This window comes from Ceratotherium simum, chromosome 29 (genome assembly GCF_057802395.1).
Source record: "Ceratotherium simum simum isolate JZ-2026a chromosome 29, ASM5780239v1, whole genome shotgun sequence".
NCBI classification, from domain to species: domain Eukaryota; kingdom Metazoa; phylum Chordata; class Mammalia; order Perissodactyla; family Rhinocerotidae; genus Ceratotherium; species Ceratotherium simum.
The window spans coordinates 37,065,596-37,087,912 of NC_141928.1; the positions used below are offsets into that span (position 1 = coordinate 37,065,596).

Consider the following 22,317-nt stretch of genomic DNA (forward strand, 5'->3'; position numbering starts at 1 on the left):
GCTCGAATATTAAATTGGTGAATATTTCCTGTGAATAGGTTTTCCAGCAAAAGACTATTCCATCATACAATGGATTGACTGAACTTCATGAATAATGTCCATACCAATGAAGTTCATGTTTGTTAAACATTTTTCTTCTAAGCCTGTGTTGGTTGCTCTAGTTTTCTTGCCTCTATTGCTTTTTCTAAAGAATTTATTCTAAGGCCATTTTAAGGTCTTTGACAGCATTTTTGTGATGATAAAGTTTAACATCTGTTCTGATGCATTTTGAGTTCTCAGGAGGAAAGGAGTTCTATGTTCTCTATTTGAAATGTTAATCTCTAGTTACTTCTCAATGGCCACTAGGTGGACCCAAAGAAACGGATTTCTGTGAAAAATTTGTTGAGCCATCCCTGGATCATGCAAGATTACAACTGTCCTGTTGAGTGGCAAAGCAAGACTCCTGTAAGTGAGATGAAATCCAGTAGAATGTTTTTTTAAACTTTGTGTGATCTTTGTGTGGATTCAGAACCTACAAAGATGTGGTCTAAATATAAAAGAAAATGTATTTTGTAGACTTATTCATCAGATTGGTGTTTGGGAGACTTGTAACCTAATTATATATTTGCCTGTTAATCTCTTGGACAGTGGTTCTTAACCCAGGATGCACATGAGAATCACTGGGACCTTTAAAAAATTGCCTGCGCCCCATTCCAGAGCAAGTAATGGACAGTTTTAAAAGCTCCCAGGTGTTTCTCATGTGTAATCAAGATTGTGAACAGTGCTCTGGGAATATGGGCAAGTTACTTAACTTTGCCAAACCTATTTATTCATCTATAAAAAGTAGGTTAAACTAGTTCTGTCTGCTTCCTAGAGTAGTTACGAGGTTATAGTGGTTCTCAAACTTTTACATCTGAGGACCTTTCTATGCTCTTAATATTTATTTATGGATTCACTTAAAGGTAACAGTAGTAAACCCATTATATTTTATCAAAAATAAATATTTTTATGAAAAATAACAATTTAAAAAATGTTTGGTGATGAGTAGCATTGTTTTACATCTTTGCAAATTTCTTTAATGTCTGGCTTAATAGAAGACTCTTGGATACTCATCTGCTTCTGCATTCAATCTGTTTTGATATGTTGTTTTGATTGAAGCATATGAAGAAAATGCAGCCTCACACAGATAGGTCGTTAGACAAGTATTTTAATATTTTAAAGGAGAAGTATTTAATAGCCTTTTCAGATAATTGGGGATTTTCTCTGATAATCCACTAAAACTTCTGCAGTGGAGTGGAGTATGTGCGTGGGTCAACAGAATAGCTCGGAGGTGTGTCTTGGACATGCCACAGTGTAGACTTGGTACAGCTGGGCAGTATTTTCTTTCTGTGATAATCACACCAATAGACATAAATACTCTTCCTAGTGGCCAGCTGGTCTTGGAAAAATAGACTATGCTTGTATTTAGCCCCTTCTCCCTAGTCTGCCCACTGTTTGGCCATATAGCCTGAGCTGAAATCCTTCCTGATTCTCCTGTGACTGCTGGCTCCTGAAATTTCCCTTCTGTTGTCGTGTCAGCCCTTCATGACATCTGTAATATCTGTTGAGCAAATACAAGTAGAGCCGCAACTTAATTCTACCGACTGTCCACACTGAGAGCCTAGGAACAGCGGCCGGTGCAGGTGTCCGAGCAGTGTAGCAGCAGGGCCAGAGAAGCTGTGATGTGCCCCTCGTGAGGTGGAGAGAGGGGCGGTGCAAATGCCCGTGTGCCACCATTGGGGGTCACCATTTCTCCATGTGTGGGAGGGCTCTGCATGTCCACCCAGCCATGCTCTTAATAGGATAGGGGACACTACTGTCTGCAGTGGGACAGATGCCAAAATGAAGGAAGCCTCTGATTTCAACAAGACAAAAATGATTTTAAATTGAGTTACAGTATAAAGTAAAATGCATAGTATTCCAAAGAGGTACATAATTTTCCTTAAATCTCTGTATAATAATTGCTAATATTTATGGAATACTTGCTATAATAGAACAGTGTGCTGTTATAGTAAGGACCCTCTGTATATGATCCTGCAGTGTAATACAGATAGAGCCCTTCAGATAGTACCTGTAAGAGTCAGTGCTGTTCTGTGGGCTTTATGTTTTTAACTCATTTAGTCCTCGTGCCAACCCTCTGAGGTAGATACTCTTATTGTCCCCATTTTGCAGATGAAGCACCTGAGACACAGAACCATGAAGTAACTTGCCCGAGGTCAAACAATAGTAAGTGCAGAGGCAGGATTTGAAACCAGACAGAAGGGCTCCAGAATATAATGGATCTGAGGGGTCAACTAGTTCAGTCTCAGGGCCTGTATCCTGCGTAGCTGTAGCCTTTGTGACAAGCATTGTTGGTCTGGTCTCTTTGGGAATAGCTTGGAGCCGAGTCATGGAGAGGTGGCATTGTGGTAGAAGAAACCTGGGCTAGGAATGAAAAATGCCAGACTCGGGCAGATCGCATGAATGTCTCTGAGTCTTCATTTTCTCAGCTCTGATCTGGGTGTTCTAATGTCGGTCTCCTAGGTATATTTGGGTTGTGTTTTGCCGTTTATAGAGTGCCTTTATGTGTTAGGTCATTCATCTGTCTTGCCTGCCTCACAGAGCTGGTGCCGGGATCACATGAGTTATACACAGAAGAGCTGTACGGGATTATTGTTGCTTTTCGAAGTATTTGCTTTTCTCCCTCAGTATCGTGTTTCATTAAGAGTGAACTATAAAAAGTAATTCAGATTTACTTGGATATTTAAAGTATAGATGCTATTCGATAACTCTGTGCACGATCTTCTATCCTTTTCACACATAGCTCTAGTGCTCAAGTATTGTATCAAATGAAAGTTATATTCAGTTCTATCTTCTGCCCTACTGAACAGGAAATGCAGTAGGCACGGATAATCCAAAATCATTGGTTAGCTTTTGGTATGCATTTTTGTACTGAATTTAACTTGACCTTGTGTGGCTGAGAATTCAGAGTACTCAAAGTATTGAGCCTCTTTGGAAAACCCAGCTTGAGATAAGCCATATTTTTCAGACTTGGGTGTCTCATCCCCACCTCCTCTTTCCATTCTTTCTAGTTCAAGAGCCCAGCAAAGAAAATAGCACCTGCTTCCTACCCTTCCCTCCTTTCCCACACACACCTTGTGGTAAGGTCAGAGCAGGAGGCTATGGGAGAGAAGGAAGGTTTTTTTTTAGGAGAGTAACTTAAGATCTTGGAGGAAACCCCCGGAATCTTTCCCTTCTCGCTCGAGCAGTGATGTCAACAAGGAGATGCCCAGCTGGGTGGTCAAGTGTCCGGGCTGCTCAGATTGAGCCCTTCCTGAAGCGGGAATCCACAGTTCTGGGAGCTGCCAAGGTCAAAGCAACACGATGAAAACGTATTCTTAGCATTTGAGACTTGCACGGTACCGTTAGTATGAACCTTGTGGTCTCCACATTCTCCGTAACTCATGAGGTTGTGCTCGTACCAGCCAACTGTGCAGGTCACTGTCTGTTCTGTTCCTCTGTTTTCATGATGGCAGAACGATTGAGCCCGTTGTTACAAGTGTGGTGTCCGGAACAAGGGAGGATCGTCATATTGCTCTGCCTTGTGCTGGGCAAAGCTCTCTTGGCATATTACGTTGGGTTCTGAACACCTCACCTTGAGGGTCAGTGACAGCCCGGACTGTGACTAAAGAAAGGGCCAAAGCGGTCGGCGGGGTTAATCATTAAGACAGTGGTTCAAAGAACTGGAAAAGGGAAAACTTGAGAGGACGGGTTGTCTATAACAGGAAGATTCAGATTCCTGAAAGGCTGTTATACCAAAGAGGAAATGGAATTATGACTGTTGGTGAAAACAGTTCACCGCTTTTCGAGGGCCCACTCTGTGTAGGTGTCATGCTGGGCGCTCCATGTGTGTTACATTTATTGCAGGCCAGGTGCTATCTCTGTTTCACAGGCGATGAAACGGAGGCTCAGAGAGGTATAGTAAAGTGCTCGAGGTCACACGGTTGTTCAGTGATGTCACAACTAAAACCACAGTCCGTCTAATTCCAAAGCCTCTTGGCTGTCAGATTGTGCCGACTCACGGTGGGTAGGGATCACAGGGAGACAGCCCTTGGGGGGCAGGAGGGAGAAGCTAACCTTCCCAGCTGTTCTGCAGAGGACTTCCAGCAGAAACTGAAACGTCACTTATCGGGGCTATTGTGAAGAGAATTCTTATGTTGGAAAAATAACTTTAAAATTACACTTCTTATGATCTCTTCCCGTGTGATTTTCCGAACTCCTGGTCCAGGTCCAGGTGAGGCCCTTCCTGCTTTTCATTCTCCGTGATCCTTACTTTGTTCTGAGAACCCTCTTCTGGCCCCATCTTTGGTGAGGTCCCATCATGCGGGCATCCGAATACTTGGATAATTTCTATCCTTAAGCAAAGTAAAGTTTGTAGAGAGGCCGTCCCACTTCTTTTTCAAACTGCTTTGCAGTACCTTCAGCGTGATGATGATTGTGCAGCATCCACGGCCCCATCACGAGGGCTCCTCGGGTTGTGCTAAACGCAGACATAACCTGAGGGCAATATGCTGCAAGTCTGAGCCACTGACTTGAGGTGCCTGGATGACTGCTCTTTGATGAAAACGCCAGTGCGGGTCTTGTGACAGGGGAGGATAGAGCCCCTTGGCTGCACAGCAGAATTTTAGCACTTGATCAGATGATGATGGGGATGTGAAGGGCTGGGAAGAGCTCATCTTCTTGAACTGCTGATTGTCATCTGCTTATGTCTTAAACAATCACGGAGAATGTTTATTCTTACCCCAGAGTTTGACAAACTCATGTTGTTTTTACATATTGGTGTTTGATTTTACAAGGTAATTATGATAATTTAAAAATTTCAAAACAATGAAGATTTTGTAATTTTTTGCTAGTAAAGTTTATAAAATGTCTTTTATAGCTTATTCACCTTGATGAAGATTGTGTGACGGAGCTTGCTGTACGTCACAGAAACAACAGGCAAACAATGGAGGATTTAATTTCATTGGTAAGAAATACAGCATGAATTTGAGAGTATTATCGTCTGTTTTATGGTTCTTTATCAGTACATTAAAAATGGTATAGCATTTTTCAGACTATGATTTTATTATGGGTGTAAATATTGCACTTATTTTATATTTATGTATGATTTCCACTAACTCTTTTCTGATGTCTGCTAGATGACCTTTTTAAAAATGACATTGATTAAAGAAAATTACAGTGAAAAAAAAATTTAGAAACAGAACAAACTAGTCCCAAGAATTGGCAGAGTTCTGGTTTTGACTACTTCAAATGCTCGAACATGAAACTAGGATGCTGCTGTAGGAATAAGGTGAACACAGAGCCATTTTCTTCTTACCTAAAAGCAGCCCTGTATCACGTCACCCCCAAGCTTATGAACCAAATACATGAAATCATTATCATGATTTCTGGTGTTGGGTTGTTTTAGCTCTTTCAGATGCTTAATCTCTAGATGGCAATGTGTTTTTTCCTAGAGATAGAGGCATTCCCGGCTGTCTCTGAGAATAATCTCACCTGATGGGCAGGGGCTGCACCCACGTTTGCTCCTGGTTCAGTACTGTGTCTCTCATCACCTGTGATTTCTGTTTGTTTTTTCTGTTTTCTAACTTGCAAGGTAAAGGCCTTAAGCAAATTTTTTTTCACTAAACAAAGCTTTGCTAAGCCGCAGTTCTTTTCAGTGAAGAGGCGATACAAAGGAATTGTTTGAGTGACATAATAAGCAAAGGCTCTGGAATATGTCTGGAAAACAGAGTGATGATTTACTTTTTCATGGAATGAAAAGAAATGGCAAGAATTGGGAATTGCTGCAAGATATGTCAGCTCCTTACTCTTTTACAATGAAAATTTGAAGTTCCCATATAAGCAACTGAAAAAAATTACATGACTTGGGGCTGGCCTCGTGGTGTAGTGGTTAAGTTCGTTGCACTCTGCTTTGGTGGCCTGGGGTCTCGGGTTCGGATCCCGGGCGTCAGCCATCCTGTGGCAGCGACCCACATACAGACATGCAAAATAGAGGAAGATGGGCACAGATGTTAGCTCAGGGCTAATCTTCCTCAGCAAAAAAAAAAAAAAAAAAATTCGTGACTTTCTTTGGGATGATCTTTAATAGAAGACTATATTTCAGATGCATAAAATTTCTTTTAAAATTTTTATTATAGAAATTTTTAAACACCTGTGAAAGTAGAGAGAATAGTATAATACCAATGATCTTCCATGTACTTATCATCCAGTTTCAATGGTTATTAACATTTTGCCAGTTTTATCTATATCCCAACACACTTCCCCATCTGCCCTTTCCAGCTAGGGTATTTCAAAGCAAATCCCATATGTCATATCATTTTATCCATAAAAAATCTAGTATGAGATCCACAAACTTTTAAAATCTGAATCTTAAAAGTAGCATACTCAGAATTTCAAGAATCATTGAAAATAAGGTCTTTAAAATAGTATCCTTTATGTGGTCTCTGCATACAATTTTCAAACTTAAAAGTAAAATGGAAATAGGAATTATTTTCTTTACTTCTGATACAGATAACAAAGTAGATAAGGAAGCACGATAGAAATTGTTTTCTGGTGTTACATCTCTCTGAAAATCTCAGTTATTCTGACGGCTAGGCATGGCCAACATCAAGAATGCTGTGAGGAAATTCATAGTTTTTCTCCTTTTGTACTCCTCCCTCACTCTTAAATGCCTCTTTATACTTGTTTTCCAGTCTTGGGGATGTTCTTGCCAGCCTTGGCTGAGCACTGGAATCCCCTGGGAACTTGAAACTAACCCTGATGCCTAGGTCCCACCCTCCGAGGCTATGATTTCATTGGTCTGGGGTATGGCCTGGGCATCAGAATTTATAAGAGCTTCCCAGATGGTGGCAGTGTGCAGCCAGGAGCTGAGAAGTGCTGCTCTAGAGTCTTGCTATTCAAAGTGTGGTCTAGGACCAGCAGTGTCAGCATCCTGTGGTGCTTGTTAGAAATGCAGAATCTCAGGCCCCATCTCAGCCCTCCTGAATCAGAATCTGCATCTCGATAAAATCCCTCAGAGATTCATACGAACATTCAAACTTGAGAAGCGTTGGTCTAAGTCAGTGGTTCTCAACGGGGGGTGATTTTGCCCCTCAGGGGACATTTTTGGTTGTTACAACTGGGGTGTGTGTCTGTGCTAGTGGCATCTCGTGGGCAGAGGCGAGGGATGCTGCTAAATATCCTGCAACGCACAGAACAGCCCCTCGCAACAAAGAATGGTCCAGGTCCGTGTCGGTAGTGTTGAGGTTGAGGAGTCCTGGTCTAGGCAGTCTCAGAGGATTCACGTTGGTCCTAGGTACTTGCCTGTTTAAAGAGCCTCAGGAAAAGCAGGTTTGGGATCAGCTGTGTCTCTCATATTTTTTCTGGCATCTGGGGAGCTCTGCCTTTCTTTTGGGGCTGGTTAGACAGGACAGAGAGATATCAGTTTAGTGTGCTCCATGCTGGTATGGTGCTGCTGATGTTTGTGCAAAGAGAGAGAAAGTGTTATTCCCAAACAATGAACTCAGAGAACTCCCACTTTATATTATATACATGAGCACTCTGAAACTGGTTTTTGTATGCAGAAGGGAGAGTTCCCCATCTCATGCTTTTGAGCTATCTATTGTAGCCCTCCTGAGATTCCCAGCAGTGGTGCTAGAGCATCCACCTCATTGCTTTTCTTACTTTCCCCCTATTCTTCCCGCTGTGAGCGGCTCCGGGTTGTGGGAGCCGCCCGTCATCTGGTAGGGGAACCTCACCGAGGGTCACATGTGCAGACGAGAACCTATACAGACCAAGACAGATCCCTTTCCCACCCCTGCAATGCAAATACCCGGGTATTCTGGTGGCGGAAGTTTAAAGATTGAGGGAGGGCCGCGGGAGCAAGGTCAAGGGAAGGCTAGTGGGCCACTCCTCAGTTTCCCAAACCCTCTGTACCAGGAGCTGCGCCTCCTCAGTGCAGGTGCCTGGGTAGCTCTTTAACGTTTGGTTCAGTTTAACTGCCTGAACAATAACTGGGCATTTAAAAATATTTTAGTTTTCTAGAAATGAAACTTTCTTTATAACAGGTAAGCCTGTTGCTTTACTTTCAGACATTTGACTTTCAAAAGAGGGACCTGCCTTACAGATAAGGGAGACGTTGGTTGTGTCAGACTTGTGGATTGACGTCACTTGAAAGTGTAACTAATGTGTTGATTTATCTGTTATTGATCACAGAACTCCCCTGTGCATCTTATGTAATGCATAGTCTGTAGTGGCTGTGGCAAAAAAGTTATAAAAAGGATGCTTTTTGGCCTGGGAAAAAGAGGGTTTAGGGGATGACTGTAAAACTCCTAGGCGTGTTTAGAAAACTTCATCTAGAACTCTTAGCACTGTCCAGGTGTTGTGTACAATGACTGGGTTGTGCCATTGCTGATGAGCAAGTGGCACCTTGTTGCTGAGCCGTTGTCTCTCATCAGTTTACGGCCTCTCCTTCCCGGAAGGTGGCTATCCTACATGAGACCATAGATGTGGGAGGTGCGGGAAAAATCTTTGATGTAATTGTTAGGAAGTGGAGAGTGATTATAACCACATAGTTTTCACCCAGTTCGCAAGTACCTTCTTCATGAAATCTTTTCTGTCCTTCCTTCCTCCCACACTGTCTGGATTAAAGGCAACATTCTGTGACAATTTATCATAGTAGTTTACCCATCTCCTACTAGACTGATAGGTCCATTATGTAAACCTCAAAGCATATACTATGATTGTGGCCATCTAAACTATTAACTGATAAAATTTATTAATAAAAACAGAGTTAGTTGGATCACGTACTTTGTGAGGAGATATATAGCATTAAATATCATTAATTTTTTAATTGAGGTAACATTGATTTATACCATTGTATAAATCTCAGGTGCACATGATTCTATTTCAGCTTCTGTATAGACTACATCATGTTCCCCACCAAAAGTCTAGTTGCTGTCACTGTACAAATGTGTCCATTTACCTCTTTTGCCTCTCTCCTTCCCCCCTGATAACCACGAATCTGTTCTCTGTATTTATGTTTGTTCGTTTATCTTCCACATATGAGTGAAATCATATGGTATTTGACTTTCTCCATCTGACTTATCTCGCTTAACATAATACTCTCAAGGTCTATCCATGTTGTTGCAAATGGCAAGATTTCACCTTCTTTTATGGTTGAGCAGTATTCCATTGCAAGTATAGACCACATCTTCTTTGTCCATTCATCCACTGATGGGCACTTAGGTTGCTTCCACGTCTTGGCTATTGTGAATAATGCTGCAGTGAGCATAGAGGTGCATATATCTTTTTGAATTAGAGTTTTCCTGTTCTTTGGGTAAATACCCAGAAGTGGAATAGCTGGATCATATGGTAGTTCTATTTTTAATTTTTTGAGGAATTTCTATACTGTTTTCCATAGTGGCTGCACTAGTTTGCATTCCTACCATCAGTGTATGAGGGTTCCCTTTTCTCCACATTCTCTCCAATGCTTGTTATTTCTTGTCTTTTTAATAATAGCCATTCTGACAGGCATGAGGTGATATCTCTTTGTGGTTTTGATTTGCATTTCCCTAATAATTAGTGATGCTGAACATCTTTTCATGTGCTTGTTGGCCATCTGTATATCCTCTTTGGAAAAATGTCTGTTCAGATCCTCTGCCCATTTTTCAATTGTGTGTTTTTTTTTTTCCTGGAGTTGTATGAGTTCTTTATATATTTAGAATAATAACCACTTATTAGATACGTGATTTGCAAATATCTTCTCCCAATAGGTAGGTAGTCTTTTTGTTTTGTTGATGGTTTCCTTTGCCATGCAGAAGCTTTTTAGTCTGATATAGTCCCATTTGTTTATTTTTTCTTTTGTTTTCCTTGCTTGAGGAGACATATTCATAAAGATACTGCTAAGACCAATGTCAAAGAACATACTACCTATGGTTTTTTTTTTTTTTTTTGGCTGAGGAAGATTGGCCCTGAGCTAACATCTGTGCCCATCTTCCTCTACTCTACACAGGACGCCACCACAGCATGGCTTGACAAGCAATGCGTCGGTGCGCGCCTGGGATCCGAACTGGCGAACCCCGGGCTGCCGCAGTGGAGCGCGTGCACTTAACCACTTGTGCCACCAGATTGGCCCCCACTACCTATGTTTTCTTTTAGGAGTTTTATGGTGTCAGTATTATTAAAATCTGACACTTGTGTAGGGCAGAGAGTCTCATAGTCTTATGAGTACATTATTTAGAAACTTTCAGTTAAACAGGGTGAATCGAACAGATGTGTTGACATCTAACACTTCCTGAAATAACAATAAGGGGATAAAAAGGCAAAAAATTCACAAAGATGAAGAGAATAAAAGAGTAGACAAAAGGAATGTCAATAAAATTGTGGAAGGTATAAAATAGATGAGTGGTAGCTCACAGCATTTTGGAGAAAGCTGAAAGCTAAGTGTCTGCAGTGGGAAAGGGCAGTAAGCAAATTGATTAGAGCCCTGGAGCTCCAGGAGGCTCAAGAATCAGAGGTACTAGGACCCTCCACAATCAGGGAAGTGAGCAGAGTGGGAACCAGGAAGATGGATGAAAGTCTGCATTAGAAAGGGTTAGACCCAAGCTAGGTCCCTTGTGCTGCACGACAGCCACCTCTCCCCACCACAGAAGACTGGAGGCATTGAACAAGAGGCAATCCGGTACCAGCTCAGGTGGGGTGATGAACCATTCTGAAACGGATGCATGGACACACACAGGCCCCAGATGGAACAGTGAACCACTGCCTCTAACCCCTTCCCTGTTCAACTCTGAGAATGCTAGAACAAGGATGTTATCCTTATTTGCAGTGGGAGTGAGGAGAATACTGTAAGATTCATCTCTAGGGAAAAGCTAAGAGAGAAGACCTGCTATACCAATGGTTGAGAGTTCAGGATCCTGTCTGCTCACCTTAGAGAAAAGCCCCCATGGTGATGAGCATCCCCAGCTCATTAGCTTGGAGCCTTGAATTAGCTGTAGGGAAATTCTTCACTTTTAAATAGAAATAGACAGCCCCAGATCACCAGGCATTTGAGGAAAGCCTCTAACACGAAAGTCAGAGATGAAAACAAATGGCCTGGAGTGGGGGAAGAAGGAAGAAAAAGTAAAGATATTCAGAAGAAAAGATTAAGCAGGGGGTGGAAGGAAATGGCTAAGAAACGGTAATTAATGTTCTCAGAGATAAGAGAAGCTATTTCCTTCTTGAAATAGGAATAAGATGACTAGAAAGGAACATTTCAAGAGATAGCTCTTGAAAATTTAAAATGTGAACACAGAAATGAAAAGCTTAGTAGAAATATTTGAAAATGAAGTTAGTGTGAAATCTTTCAAAAGTAGAATCTAAAGACAAGGAGAGGCACAAATAGAAGAGAAGGGGTAAAAAAGGTCCAACATACAAATAACAGAAGTTGTAGGAAGATAAAATAGAGAAGAAAGAGGGGAAGAAACCATCCAAGAAATAATACAAGAAGAAATATTCTAGAACTTAGTTTCTAAGAATGAAGAGGCTTAACCAGGGCTTGGCAAAATGAATGAAAATAGATCCACACAAAGGCCTGTTTTAGTGAAATTTTGGAGAACTGAGGAAAAAGCAGATCCAGAAAGTTTCTAGAGACAAAACCAAAAGATCATAAACACAAAGGCTTGGAAATCAGAAAAACTTTAGAGTTTTCAGTAGCTCTACTAGAAGCAAGAAGACCACGGAACAATGTCTTTGAAACTGTGGAAATGATTATCAACCTAGAATTCAGTACTCAGCCAGACCAGAATCAAGTGTAGAACAGAATGCAGCCGCTTATCAGACATGCAAGATCTCAGAAATGAATGATCTCAGTCAGCCACCCTCGGGGAGTTACTGGAGGATGTGTCGCACCAAAACAAGAAAGAAAAACCAGGCAAGAGGCGTAGTTAGGATCTAGGAACCTGGGGACACGTTGTGGGATAGAGGGGAAGGGAATGCCGAGACGGACAGCCGAGACTGACAGGCTGAGAAAGAAGCTAGTCCAGAGTGAAGCGTGGAATGCAGGCATCAGGTGCAGCCTCCAGAAGGCAGAGAGAGGAGGAGACAGGTTGCTGGTGTGTGATGTGTGTGAACCTGTTGAGAGGAGGTGAAGAGTGTTGGAGAGTGTGGAGCTGAATTAGTAAGATGAAGAACTGCCTCTTTTTAATTTCAAGTGAAACAGAGTTTCAAAGGAAGAAAGTGAAGAGATTAGCACCCTGTGAAGTTTAGCTGCAGGGCTGATTTTCAGCCAGTGTGGCCATGCTGCTTGTTAAGATGCTAGAATATTTCTATACTGATTGGTAAACGATTACTACCTCTAGTGCCCTCCCTGTTGCCCTTTACCTCCTGGAGGGCCCCTAGGCACCTCCCCCGAGTCCCGCCTCACATCCGGCAATTACAAGGTTAACGATTGGCGTGGCAGGGGTCCCCCAGGATCCTACTCACCTCTTGGCCTCTGCTCTGGTTGGTGTCAGGGTACCAATTAAGTATTTTGAACATTACCTTACTTAGTTGTGACTACTATTTACCTAATCATAATATAAATATTGATCTAAGTAAAAATTGTGATAAAATTATCTAGGAGGATGCAGGGAGGAGATGTGTGGGGAGGCAGGAGTTGTAGTGGAGCTAAATTCTTCTTTTCCATAGTAGGAAATCTACAGTTAATATCTGCAGCTGAAAAAAAATTAAAGCTATATAAGCAATTAATTTAGAAATATAGAAAAAATAGCTAAAAGTGTTTAAAAGTGATTCCTTCTGGGGAGTGGAAATTGTGTGTGAGGGGGGATGTGGTGTAGGGGATTGCTGTTTTTCATTATATGCCTTGTAAAGCTAAAAAAAATTTAAATTCTGAATGTCTATTACATTGAGGAAAAAACTAATTTAAAATAGAATATTATTTCAAAAAACAGCTTTGGTCTTCTAAACAACTTGATTTTCTTTTCTTCCAGTGGCAATATGATCACCTCACAGCTACCTATCTTCTGCTTCAAGCCAAGAAGGCTCGGGGAAAACCAGTTCGTCTAAGGCTTCCTTCTTTTTCCTGTGGACAAGTCAGCGCTACCCCCTTCACAAACATCAAGGTAAATGTTAGAATCTTCTGTGTGGACACCCACTGCTCTTGCCCTGTGCCCTGGTCATGAGTGGATACACCACTGGAAAAGTTAACTTTGCTGGTGTTGAGGAGCCAGAGGCAAGTCAGTTTATGATTTAAATATTTTTGATGAGGAAAATGGGAAATTCTGAACTTGAACTCTGAAATTTTTACCTTTTTTTCACAAAAGTAATTCCTGATTGTTGTAGAAAAATTTTAAGCCACAGATAAGCTAAAGGAAAATAGTATTTAGCTATAAACTTACTACCTATCAATAATATATAGTTTATATTTTCCTGTGTCTTTCTAGTCTTTTTTTAGTATGCTTATTTATATAATTTATGCACATGTAAGTGCTTTTAAAGGACACAGTATTATTGAAATGTAGATGACAACTTAAGAGATTGTTGGGAGTAAGACCTGTGAATACAGGACATATTATACTTCATATGACATGAAATATTTCAGTGAATGTTTTGATACTCATTGTTTTAAGGGTTTGGGTTTCGTTTGTATTGAGCAACTCACCTTTCTTGTATGAGTTAGTTGTAACCAAATTATTTTTTTCAATTTTGTTGTCTTTGTCTCATTTTCCTTGGTCGTGAACATTTAGAATGGTGGAGAAGCTTTACATATTGGGAAGCACTGTGTCGTTCCTAAGTGCTCACGTTAGTCTCTGTTTTCTGTGTGATTCTTTGTATCTCCCTGGTGTAAAATTCTGCCTTCCGAATACTTTGGCAGATGGGTGCAGAACTTTGTAATATAATCTTCCCTCAGATTAATTCAAATTGCAGTTTAATGATTTTAGCACTAGGAAACTCTACTTTTGTTATTCTCAGAGAGAGGTAGTTGGCCCTCTTCATGGAATCCAGTATAACCCAAATGATTATGTGGGCAAGGTGATTTTTTTTTCTTTTTCTTTAGGTTTCAAAACTCTGTAAAACAAATGTTGAAATGCCACCTCTTTCATGTTCTTTTGTTAAATTCCCTGCTCCCCCATCCCCTCGAGTTCCTTTGACACTCATTTAGATCTCTCTTTTTGGCCTTTGTCAATCATGTGCTGCAGGTGTAGTGGGTCTTGTGTCTCTGCTGCACTAACTTGTCTCCCTTCTTCCCTCCCTAGTTGATCTTTTGACCAAACTAAGAACTAGAAATTGTTAGTGCAGGTGGCTACTGTATAAAGAAACCTGTGAAGTGAGATAATCGTATTCCTGGGATGGTTTTCTAGACTGTTCTTAGAGAGTTTGTTGGGCTGGTGAATACCCTATCCCCAGGCGGATCTTATATCCGTGGACTTTGTGAATCAGCCCATCAGCCATCCTGCCTGCATCACCAAACCCTTTAAACTCTCAGACTCAAGTTAACACCTTTGGGTCCAGGAGGACACAAAAGCACGAACTTTGCTTTTGATCAAGGTAATTTCGGAAAGGCATTAGATACCTCTGTACTTAAAATAACCATTTCAGCTAAATTTTTAAATTTATGATACCTCAGTTAAGAGGTCTGAGACATTTTCCTAAGCCATTGGATTTTCTTATGTCTGGATCGGCCTGGTCTCAATTCCTCTGCTTATATGATTTATAGAGTATACAAGTGGAAAAGATCTGGGAAGATATTTAGTCTTATCTTCCATCTAATGAGCATTTACCTAATAATTTAATTGTTTGGGCATTCATATTATTAAATCAGTTTTTATAGCAGATAGAGAGACATTTGAATGGCAAGCATGAAGTAGAAATCAAATTTTGGGTTCTTGTCTGGTCTTTATGCAAGTCATTGAGATCTGAAGCAAGCCAGAGAGTCTCTATCTCCCCTTGATAGAATCACCCTTTTTCTCTGGGGTGTTGTTTATAAGAAAGTAAGCAATCTTGAACTGTTAATCAATTGATGGCACTTTAAGTGAAACAATAATACAGTCTGGTTCAAGAATCACAAGAGACTACATCATCAACATCAATAGCATTTTCAGGGCCCATCGTAGGCTCTTGGGAAACAAATCTCTATGAAGTGTGGTACTTGGTGAGGCAGGACATACACAGAGACAACACCACATCATATGGATTAGTGCCAGATGAGGGGCTAGAGGTGTGCTGTAGGGGCTTTAGAGGATGGGAGTGACCACTGGGTGATCCAAATGGACCCAGAGTCAACTTGAGAAAAATGCAAAAGAAGGGGCACAGTATTCAGGGCAAGATAAATGGAATTAGCAAAAGCTCAGGCACCTGAATGTGCTCATTGTGTTCTGTTGACTGTGCCTAGACTTGTTTGCTTAAAATGAGGAGTTCAAGTAGGGAAAAGTGAGAGGAAGAGAGAGAAAAAGTGAGAGGAAGAGAGAGAGAGTGAGCTGGAAGGATAGTGAGAGTTAGATCATAGAGAGCCTTAAAATACCACATCGGAGGGGTTGGACTTTATGCCGTAAGTGATGGGAACCATGGATTTTTGAGCAAGATATGACAAGTCACTGACATGACTAATTTTGAAAAATTCATCCAGTGGTATATGGAATCGTCAGTCAGGGAAGGGTGTGCTGTTACTCTCTTCTGTAGTAGCTGTGACAGCCATCATTCATACAACACTGTACTTTCCCCACTGAGCCTAGACCTAGCTTTAGCATTTTTCTCAGCCTAGCACTCCATGTAGCTAGTTCTAGCTGGTGGTAACTGACAATCCTAGAGAACTCTGTCATCCCCGGGTGAGAGGGTGGAAGGACTGGTGGCAGAGACTATATTGTCTGTTTGAACAGTTCAGGTCTGAGAAGATTTGTCCTTGAATTAGAACAGTGGCAATGGGACTGGAGGAGAAAGGATGTGGTTAAGAAATTAAAGTTGCCTGGCCAGGTTAACTAGATGTTGGGGGAAAAGGGAAGGAGGGAGAAATAAAAAATCCAATTACACCCCACAGTCTTAGAATTTAGGGTATATTTGGTATACCCTTAGTTTATACAGGGGGACGAATGAGGGAAAATAAATGACTCTGGTGGTATTGTTAGCACAGGACCTCAAATACTCTGTCCCCAGCAGATCTTTCCTAAGGCTAATTTATTCCTGCTGCTAACTACTCTGTTCTTACAACTAAGAAACCTGTGTTTTCAAGTTGTTTCCCTTCCATCTTCTACTTAGTCACAGCTTTTTATTTGTAGATACTCAGGGGAGTTATTTGTCTGCTATTATAGCAATTATTGGACAATGATAAGCTATGTAGTATGCCATGTAACATAAGAATGTTCCAAGACATATTGTTTGAGAGTCAGAGATTCTCATATCTAATAATCTGAATGAAATTTTTTGACTTCCGTTTTCTGTACTGAATAGTGAGCTCCTTCAGTATACGATCTCTCGTTTGTTTCTGCTTCCAGGGCCTTGCCCTGTGCCAGGAATACACTATTTTAAAAACTGAATCATGGTAGTGGTGTGTCTAAGTTCTTCTGTGTTTGAATAGTCAAAGAATCTGAGTCTAGAAGATGTCACCACAGGTGATGAAAATGATGTGGCTGGATTAATAGACCAGGAATGGTGTGAAGACAATTCATCAACAGGTGTGACTACTCCCCAAACACCACAGGTTGGTTATTTTTATTGCTATGTAAAGCAGGATATGTTGTTTCGATTACAAAAACATCTAGGCTGTAACATGAGATCTAGTATGTTCTTGCAAATTTAATGCATTCCTAAGCCATTAGAAACATTAATGAGAGATTGTTGGAATATGAATGAAAGGGAGACCAATTATTTCCAAGTTGAAGAAAGCCAAGATTCTAGTTTGGAGCACTTTACCACCCCTTTTTTCTTTTCTTTTCTTTTTTTTTTTTAAAATGAGGTATAATTTACATGTGGCTAAATAGTTAAATTCACCAATTTAGTGTACAACTCTATGTGTTTTGGCAACTGCATAGCCGTGTAACCACCACCAAAATCAAGAACAGTCCTGCGGCGCCCCCAAAATTCCCTCATGCCCCTTTGTAGTCAGCTCCCCCTTCCCCCCAACTCAGAGCAGCAGCTGATCTGTTTTCCTCTCCTTTTGATCATCTTTTTCTCCTTGGAGTTTGTTGAGCGTCTTGAATGTATAGTTACTATTTTTCCTCCGCTCTCTCCGAGGGCACCAGCAGTGTGCACTCCTTCCTTCCGTGTGAAGTACAGCAGCAGGTGTGCCTGTCTCTGTTCAGGGGAGCTCACAAGAGACTCAGAGTCCAGAGTTTTTATTGGGGGCTGGTTACACAGGCACTCTGCCCATGTGATCAGTTACAATCGTAGAAATTCTAGACTTCAGAAGGAAAGCAGGTGTTCACCATAAAATCACACTGTGCCATCCGTACAACCTGGTGTAGCAGGTTTCAGTGCCCCAGACATACGAACAGACTTATCTTCATTGGTAACGTTTTAAGAGCTGAGTTCCCAGACTCCAGCCAGGACCACTGTGTTAACTCTTGTGCACAGCAAGGCCCCTGGTACATGTGTGTGAGAGTTCTACACGGTATATACTTAGGAGCGGAATGAGTATCTTCAACCTTACCAGATAATGCCAATTTTTTCCCCAAAATGGTTGTGTTAATTATACTTCAACCAGCAGTATAAGAGTGTTCCCACTGCTCCACATACTTATCAATACTTGATATTTTTAGCTATTTAATATTTTCTAATCTGGTGAGTGTAAAGTGATAGCTCACTGTGGCTTTAATTTATACTTTTCTGATTACTTAGGCATCTTTTTATGTATTAATTGTCCAATGGTGTTTTCTGTTCTGTGAAATGGTTTTTCATGTGCTTGCATGTTTTTCTATTGGATTGTTTCTCTTCCGGTTTTATCAGAAAAGTTCTTAATTTAACCTTAATTCTAATCCTTTGTTGGTTATGTGTTGCAAGTATGTTATCTGAGTTTGTCACTTGTCTTTTTACTTTGATGACAAATGTCATTAATGAATTAGAAGTTGTCAGTATTTTCCTTTATGGTTTGTAATTTTTGTGTCTTTTTAAAGAAAGCTTTCCTTAGCCAAAAGCCATAAATGCATTCATATATATTGCTTCTAAAAGTTTTAAACTTTTCCTTTCACGTTAAGTCTTCAATCTATCGGGAATTAATTCTCCTGTATGGTATGAGGGAGGGAACCAGTTTTTCCCTCATATAATCAGTTGTGCCAGCACCATTGAAAATTCTATTCTTTCCCCACTGATCTGCAGTGGTACTTCTATCACATCTCATGTTGTCAAGAGTATGTCTGTTTCTGGGCTGTATTTTGTTTCATTGGTTTATTTGCACCAATACCATATATCTTAATTACTTTAATTTTATAATTGTTCTTCTATCTGGTTGGCCAGTTTCCTGTCATCTCATTCTTCTTTAGGAATGTCTTGGCTTTTCTTGCCGCTTTGCATTTCCATATACATTTTAGAATCATTTTGACAAATTTCACATGCACTCAAAAATTGAAATTGCATTGAATTTAAGATTGTTTGGGAAAAATTGAAATCTAGACCCTCAGATCCCCCATCCATAAACACAGTATACCTCTCTATTTATTAGGTTTTAGTTAATTACTTTCAATAAAGTTTTATAAATTACTCCCAAAAACCTTACATATCTTTTACTAGACTTATTCCTAGGTACTTTTATTTTTTTATTGCTACTGGGAATGGTAGGTTTTTTAAAATCACATTTTCTAACTGACTGGTACTGGTGTATAGATATGAAATAGATTTTGTGTGTTGATCTTATATTCAACAACTTTCCTAAACTCTTTTTAATTCTCACAATTTGTATTTTCTTTTGAGTGTTCTATATAGAAAATTATATCATCTATCGATGACAATTTTGCTTTCTTCCTTTCTAATTCTTATGCCTTTTAATAACTTTTTAATATCTTTTTCTTTTATTACTTCACTTAGTAGTCCAGGCAGTATAGCAGGCATTCTGTGTTCTTCCCAATTATAAAACAATGCTTCTAATATTTTGTCATTAAATATGATGTTTGTTCTCTCTCTCCCTCTTCCTTCACCTTCTCCCTTCTCCTCTCCCTCATCCTCCTTCCTCTCCCTCTTCCCCCGCTGCACCCCCTACCCCATGTATTTCAGGCTAAGACTTTTTTTTTTCCGTCTAGTCCCAGTTTGCTAAGATTTGTTTAAATATCATGAGTCTCTGTTTCAGAAAAAGGATTAGATAAGATTTATCTATTGAGATAATCATCTTCCATTTGTTAATGTAGTATATTATATGTTATATTAATAGGTTTGATGTTAAACCCATCTCACATTCTTTAGACAAGCCAGGTTGGGTCATGATGTATTACTATCTTTTTTATACGTTGCTGGGTTTAGTTTGCTAATATTTTCTTTAGGATTTTTGCTTCTATGTTGTTAAATGAGATTGGCTTATAATTTTCTTTCTTATATGACTCTTTTTTCTTTGGAAAATGTTAATTTTATTATTACATAAGTAATACATGGATACATTCATCTTGTAAAAAATTCAAACAATATAGAACTATTCTTTCTTCTTTCCTTGCATCCATCCCATCTTATATTAATCTTATCTGATTTGGGTCTTAAGACTATGTTAGTCTTCTAAAATGAATTGGGGTGTGTTGCTTTTTTATTCTCTGGAGTGGTTTTTAGGAGCTAGGAATTATATTTTTCTTGAATGTATGATAGAACTTATAGCTATCTGGGCCTGGAATGTTTTTATGAGAAGCTAGTTAACTACTGATTCAATTTCTTTTGTGTTTATGGGACTATATAACATTTCTATTTTTTCTTGTCAGTTTGGTGAGTTTTGTTTTTCTAGTGTCCATTTCATCCAAGTTTTAAAATACATTGGCATAAAGTCAACGGGAGGATATTATGATCTTGTTACTATCTGTAGTATCGGTTTATGTCCCCTTTTTCATTTCTAAAGTGTGTTTGTTTATTTGCAGTTCTCTCATTTTTTGGATCAGTCGTGCCAGAGTTTTGTCAGTTTTATTAGTCTTTTCAAAGAACCAACTTCTGGCTTTGTTGGTTCTATCTATTATATCCTTGTTTCTATTTTGTTATTTTCTGCCCTTATTTGTCTGTTAGATCAGTCTTAGTAAATTCTACTGTTAAATCTTCTGTGTCCATACTGATTTTTTTGTCTGCTTGATCCATAAATTTGTCTGCTTGAGAATGAGATCTGTCAAAAATCTTGTAATGTGATTATAGTTTATCATTTTCTCTTTGTAGTCTGTCTATTTTTGCTTTATATATATGTTTGAAGCTATATAATTAGCATATAAGTTCAGAATTTTTTTTCTGGTGAATTGAACCTTTTATCATTTATAGTGATTCTCTTTATTACTAGTAATGTTTTTCTCTTTGAACTCTATTTGTTTCTCTGATGGTAAGATAGCTATATTGATTCCTTTTGGTTGTTATTTGTACGGTATATATTTTTTCATCTTTTCGTTTTCAATGTTTCATGCCCTTATATTTTAGGTATAGCTCTTTAAAACACCATAGAGTTAGATTTGGTATGCAAACTGAAAATCTTTGTCTTTTGAGTTGAGAGCTTAAAAAACTTACATTTATTTTGATTACTAATGTATTTATCATGTATCTGCCATCTTATTTTGTGTTTTCTATTTGTCCCACTTTTTCTGTAATTTTTCCCATATTTCTTGTTTTTTGTTAATTTCTGTCTTCATTCCATGTGTTTCTATTTCATTTCTATTCTTTTAATATTTACTCTAAATTTTTAACATGCTATTTAACTTAACCAAATATAAAGTTAATCTGTCTTTATTTTCCTTCCAAACATATGAAGTCCTTGGAACACTAATCTCTGATCACCCCTCCTGGATTACGTACAGTTGATCTTATGATTCACTATGCTTCCTGTATATGAGGATTTGTATCTTTAATCAGTTTTGGAAAATTCCTTGAACAATTGCTGCTTTTTCATTATCTCTATTATCTATCTCTGTAACTTAGAATAGACCTATGGTAGACCATCTCACTTCATTTTCCATTTGTCTTAAACTCTCTTTCATATATCCCATATCTTTTTCTCTCTGGACTACGTTCTAGATGATTTCTTCAGATTTATTTCTCATTCATAAATTCTCTTTTTATTTCCATCTAATCTGTTTTTTGACATGTCTATTGAGTTTTTCATTTTTATCATTACATTTTTTGTTTCTAGAGATTTTTATTCTTTTTCAAAACTACTTTAACATTTTTGGTAGTCGCTTTTTCTTTCCTCAGGTTTCCAATTTATTTTATTATTGTAAACATCTGAACATATTTATGTTCTGTATTTGGTAATTTTAATATCTGATATCTTATGGATTTGATTCTGTTTATTTTTTTCTGCTGACTTTCATTCATGATGTTTGTGTCTTTTGGAATTTTTTTATAGGCTCATTTTTCTTGGTACTTTGTGGGAATTCTTTAAGGCTTGGATTGAGGTTGAAGGCTTGGGTTGTGTTGGATTGAAACTGTTTTTTCAAATAGGAATTATGTTTGCTTCTACCACACTCCTGAGACATAACCAATTTAAGACGACTTTAAGTTAAATTTTTGGCTTGAGAGTTCTGGAACCGCGCAGGTAGTATGAATTTGGGCCCAAACCTTTGTGAAGACTGTGCTGTGGTTATTTACAAATTATTAAAGGAGACTCTTTTTTCCTCCTCCAGGGCCAAGGCCAAGGCAGACACATTTTCTTGCCGACTCCTTTGCAGGGCAGATTTATATTTAATTCCCCCTTTCATTTTAGCTTTAGCCCCTCCTGGCTTTACGGGGAGCTTTGGACCTGACTTAGCACCTTGCATGGGTCTAAGGCTTCCGTGGCTATGAGAACCCCTGCTGTGGATTATCCGAGATGGTAGGTGGAGGCCCTTAGGGTGGTGGACAGTTTCAGCCTTGGGGGCGTCTCTGGATTCAGTTACATCTCCTGTTTTTAGTTTGGCCTCTGAGGATTTTCCTTACTTTTTTGCGAGCTTAACCATAAATTCAAAAGGATTAAAAAATATTTTCTATCCAACATTTCTGTTTAGAGTATTTTAACATGGTTTTTCTGCCCTAATCATTGACTAAACTTTTATTTTTTGGTACATGTAAGAGACAAACCATGGCAATCTAAGTATGGGAAGCAATTCTTAGGGATTTATTTCTGGCCATTCTCAATATTACCTAGGATCTAGGTAAGTTTGATTGAACACTTGG

The 22,317-nt window shown here is 39.3% G+C and overlaps 1 protein-coding gene across 6 annotated transcripts in view; it reads left to right on the top strand.

The window, feature by feature from the left end:
• MELK (maternal embryonic leucine zipper kinase) overlaps positions 1-22,317 on the top strand; it is an 89,713-nt gene that overhangs the window by 56,686 nt on the left and 10,710 nt on the right. For 4 of the 6 annotated variants that reach the window (XM_087419454.1, XM_087419458.1, XM_087419456.1 and 1 more), the window contains 4 exons: positions 346-444; positions 4,937-5,023; positions 13,005-13,136; positions 16,586-16,708. In XM_087419454.1, coding sequence (XP_087275580.1) covers positions 346-444; positions 4,937-5,023; positions 13,005-13,136; positions 16,586-16,708 — 441 coding nt within the window. The remainder of the gene's footprint in view (positions 1-345; positions 445-4,936; positions 5,024-13,004; positions 13,137-16,585; positions 16,709-22,317) is intronic. The other 2 variants (XM_087419457.1, XM_087419459.1) reach the window with 2 other exon arrangements.